General features: G+C 36.1%; 1 protein-coding gene across 1 annotated transcript; it reads left to right on the plus strand.

Annotated features, from left to right (window-relative positions):
* Positions 1 to 253: 253 nt before the first annotated feature.
* LOC116024605 (lysosomal Pro-X carboxypeptidase-like) lies at positions 254 to 3960 on the plus strand. Its single transcript, XM_031265538.1, has 9 exons — positions 254 to 725; positions 1246 to 1432; positions 1534 to 1667; positions 1795 to 1907; positions 2003 to 2252; positions 2794 to 2949; positions 3038 to 3117; positions 3481 to 3530; positions 3617 to 3960. Exons 1-9 carry the CDS (start codon positions 294 to 296, stop codon positions 3751 to 3753), a joined length of 1539 nt encoding a protein of 512 aa, XP_031121398.1. The 5' UTR covers positions 254 to 293; the 3' UTR covers positions 3754 to 3960.
* Positions 3961 to 4371: the final 411 nt, after the last annotated feature.

The raw sequence follows: 4371 nt of genomic DNA on the forward strand, positions 1-4371 counted from the left end.
ATTGACATATCATCATAATACTAGGACCAAATATAAATGTTCTGATAAAAAAGAATTAAAACTGAACTTGATAGACAAAAAAATAGAATTAACTCTTATATGATAAATCAGATAATAGCAGCAATTTTCCTTTGTCAAAATAAAAGCCCAAGTTCATAAAGGATAAGAGGAATGTGGGCACAATTTACCACTAGGATTTTTGCCGATCATGCATCTATCTATCTATGTATATATATAGATGCCACTCCATCTAAGTACTCACTCAAACTAGCTAAACCGTCTTCTTCCCCGCCATGAAGCTCTTCACCTCTGCAATTCAATGGCTGCTCCCTCTTCTACTCCTCTTCGTCTCCTCGACAACCTGCGGCGGCCTGTCCAAAACAACGCCGCCGCCGCAGCACAAAATTCCTAGGCTCACCCCACTCTACGAGTCCATCCTACAACGCTCCTCTTCCAAACATTCTCCTAAGACTAATTCTCTTCCTTCCCACTTCAAAACCTTTTACTACACACAAACGTTGGATCACTTCAATTACGGACCTCAAAGCTACGCCACCTTCAAACAGAGATACATAGTGAGCTCCAAGTACTGGGGCGGCGCCAAATCCAACTCCCCTATCTTCGCCTGGCTCGGCGCTGAATCCCCCATCGACGATGATCCCAAATTTGTCGGATTTCTCACCGACAATGCTCCCCGCTTTAAAGCTCTTCTTGTCTACATAGAGGTCAGAGTCTAAATTAGTAAGACAGTTAACTTAGTAATCACAAGATTATAAATTTAACTCCTGGTCCATGTTTTGTTTTTGTTTTTTTTACGGAGTCAATACCACCGTCACGTTCTCATTTGGAGAGGTGGGAATCAATGACTTCCCATTTGATAGAATCTTTCCCATTTGGCAGAACCAGTGCAGACCATAAAGTCATTAGATATTGTTAATTTTAATAATATTGAAAAAACAATAATAACTAACCTACAAATGAAAAAAGAATCCGGTCCCTCAGCTGAAAATAACATCACCATTGACCCACCTCTTAGTTGGAGATCATATATATGCCTTATCCAAACCACCATTATAATGAAGCTTAAAAAGTTATTTGATATTTTAAATATATTACAGGTGTATTTTTAATGTTTTTACGTGATTAAATGGGTTTAAATCCGAAATTAAAACTCAAACATATTATTTTTGTATCCGACTTTGTGTCCTGTTATAAGTCTTTTTCATTACTTCATGTTGTAAACAGCATAGGTACTATGGGAAGTCAATTCCATTTGGAACTATGGAAGAAGCCATGAATAATGAGACAACTCGTGGATATTTTAACTCGGCTCAAGCTCTAGCAGATTACGCAGAGGTGCTCTTATACTTGAAGAAGAAATACTCAGCTCAACATTCTCCCATCATTGTTTTCGGAGGGTCATATGGAGGAAGTATAAGATTATCTTTCTCTATTTTCTCTATTTTTCACATATTTAAATTTTGGGTTTTTAACTAGAATTAAATTTGAATTTTGCAAAAAAAATTTTCAAAGTGCTTGCTTCATGGTTTCGGTTGAAGTATCCGCATGTGGCTCTGGGTGCCTTAGCTTCCTCAGCTCCCATTCTCTACTTTGACAATATCACACCAGAAAATGGATACTATTCTCTAGTGACAAAAGACTTTAAAGTAAGCAGTCAAATTTGTGCTTATATCATATAATTACTTTGATTAAAATACTAAGTCAATTTATATATACTATATATAGATAAGTCTCTCTCTATAAATAAAACAGTCAAATTTGTGAATGTTGCAGGAGGTTAGTGAGAATTGTTATCAAACTATACGAAAATCATGGTCCGTCATTGACAAAATTGCTTCCAAGCCAAACGGTCTCTCCATTCTCAGTAAAAAGTTCAAGATTTGCAAGTAAATAAAACATTATTCCTCGTATTAATACTGCCGCCTTTAAGCTATTATAATCTCATCAATTTTTCTTTAAAACTTCTTAATTTTATAATTAGGGGATTAAAATCGTCCGGTGAGCTAAAGGATTACTTGGATTCGACGTATTGTACCGCCGCTCAATATGACCAGCCGCCGAAGTACCCGGTGACGGAGGTGTGCGGCGGCATAGACGGCGCGCCAAAAGGGGCTGATATTCTTGACAGGATACATGCCGGCGTCGTCGGGCTTGAAGGAAACCAGACTTGCTACGATCCTCATGTTTACAATCCCCCCACCAGTGAAACAATGATCGGATGGAGATGGCAAGTAAGTAAACAGCAAGCTAGCAAATGATTAGGATGAGATAAATCAGTCTAGATTATCCATAATTAATATAATTAATATTCAAATTAAGAAGGTCAATAGATTGTTCCTGCAGGAGTCAAACTTGTAACCTTGGTCAAGTTGCTTGGCTAGGAGTCAATTCGCCTCTACTGATGCTCGATTTCATGACCTCCCATATGGGAGAGCCGCCATCTGAGCACAAGATGCTTGGCAGAGATTAATCAACCTATGTTACATAATAGCTGTTTGGCTCAAATAAAAAAATCTAATAGATCGCTTTTACTGGGAGTGGAACTTTTAACATTGGCAGGGTAGTTAAGTAAATCATGTTTTGTGACCCTAGGCGACAAAAGACCACTAGGAGATAAATTAGTCGTTACACATATTGAATCTTACTCAAATAAAAAAGACCAATAGAACGTTCTAGCCGAGAGTTGAACTTGTAATCTTAGCTAGGGTTGTCCTGGGAGGCCGGGATTAATGATTTTGGTTGAGGATTAATGAGAGATTTTTTGGTGTGTAGACTTGCAGTGAAATGGCAATGCCGATAGGGCGTGGCGCTAGAGACACCATGTTCTTTCCAGCTCCTTTCAGCATGCAGCAATTCTCCCAGGACTGCGATGATTACTATGGAGTTCCTCCCCGACCACATTGGATCACAACCTATTATGGCGGACACGTATGTTCTTCAATTTCTCCAAATTTCCATGCATTCTCCTATACATAAAACCCATAAATCATTATGCTAAAGTTTTCTCCACATGCAGGACATTAAATTAGTTCTGCACAAGTTCGGCAGCAACATCATTTTCTCCAACGGACTAAGAGACCCATATAGCAGCGCTGGGTAAATAAAAACAATAATTTTAACTTCTTAATTACTTTCTCTGTCCCATTTTATGTATCTGGTCTGATTCGATTAACCTGGCTGAAGTTATTTACAATTATAATTTTTCATAATATTAAGTTTCTAATTAATGTATAAATTTTATATATTTAGAAACTAATTCAAATTACTATTAAATACAAAAAATTCAATTTAAAAATTATAAAAAAAAAACTAATAAAAATAAGTAAAAAATAAAAAGTTAATTTGCTTAATGAATAGTAAATAAGATATGTAAAATTGGACAGAGTAACAAAAACCAACAACCTCTATTTTTTCGAATGAACTAAGCTTGTTGTTTCCTTTGCACGTTTAATTTGATAGGGTTTTGGAGGACATATCAGACAGTCTACTTGCTGTGTATACCCGTAACGGTATGTAATTAAGATTTTCTTCTTATTATTAACCGAAACCTTAAACTGACAATGGGACAACATTTGAAATTTTTGAATTGTCGTAGGTTCTCACTGTTTGGACTTATACGGAGCAAGCAAAACGGATCCGGACTGGTTAACTGAGCAACGGAAGAAGGAGGTTGACATCATGCAAAGTTGGATAACAAAGTATTACGTTGAACTTGAAGCCCTAAAAAGATAGAAGACAACATTAGTAACATTAAGGAAGTAATTATAACTGTGAGCACTATAGTAATAGATATAATGGCTTATAAGTGTTGCCATACACTCTTAGCATCATTGTATCCACTTAGTTTGTGATGGTTTCATTGCAGCAAATCATGATGTAAGCTTCCAACAATCTCGTATGAATGGGGAAAAAGGAATAATAATGTTTTTTTTTTACGTCTGACTTTGAGCAACGTTAATATTAAAGGGATCGTGAGAAGCCATTATTAAAAGGAGAATCGAAAGAAAAAAAAAAAAAAAAGTGTGTGAGCCACTAAAGTATCTTTTATCATAAATGATGATGAAGATTGAAGTACTTGCATATATGGAAAGTCTAGTCAGACAAATCAAAGAGTTTTTGATAGGTAGCTATCAAATATCAAATCGGTGCAAGTTTAAATTGGGATAAATTATTATTATTTTTTTGAGTGACAATAAAAACTTGTAGATACTACTTGAGGATATGCACTAAGTAAATCTCGCTTCCGTAAACCCTAGAAATGACAGAATTGATCTCTTCCTAGAGTTTCTATGAGATAGTTTTTCATCACTTTAGGAATCTAATTCTTGGGCTGTGATTTAGAGAGTTAAG

Source organism: Ipomoea triloba, chromosome 7 (assembly GCF_003576645.1).
Source record: "Ipomoea triloba cultivar NCNSP0323 chromosome 7, ASM357664v1".
In the NCBI taxonomy this organism is placed as follows: domain Eukaryota; kingdom Viridiplantae; phylum Streptophyta; class Magnoliopsida; order Solanales; family Convolvulaceae; genus Ipomoea; species Ipomoea triloba.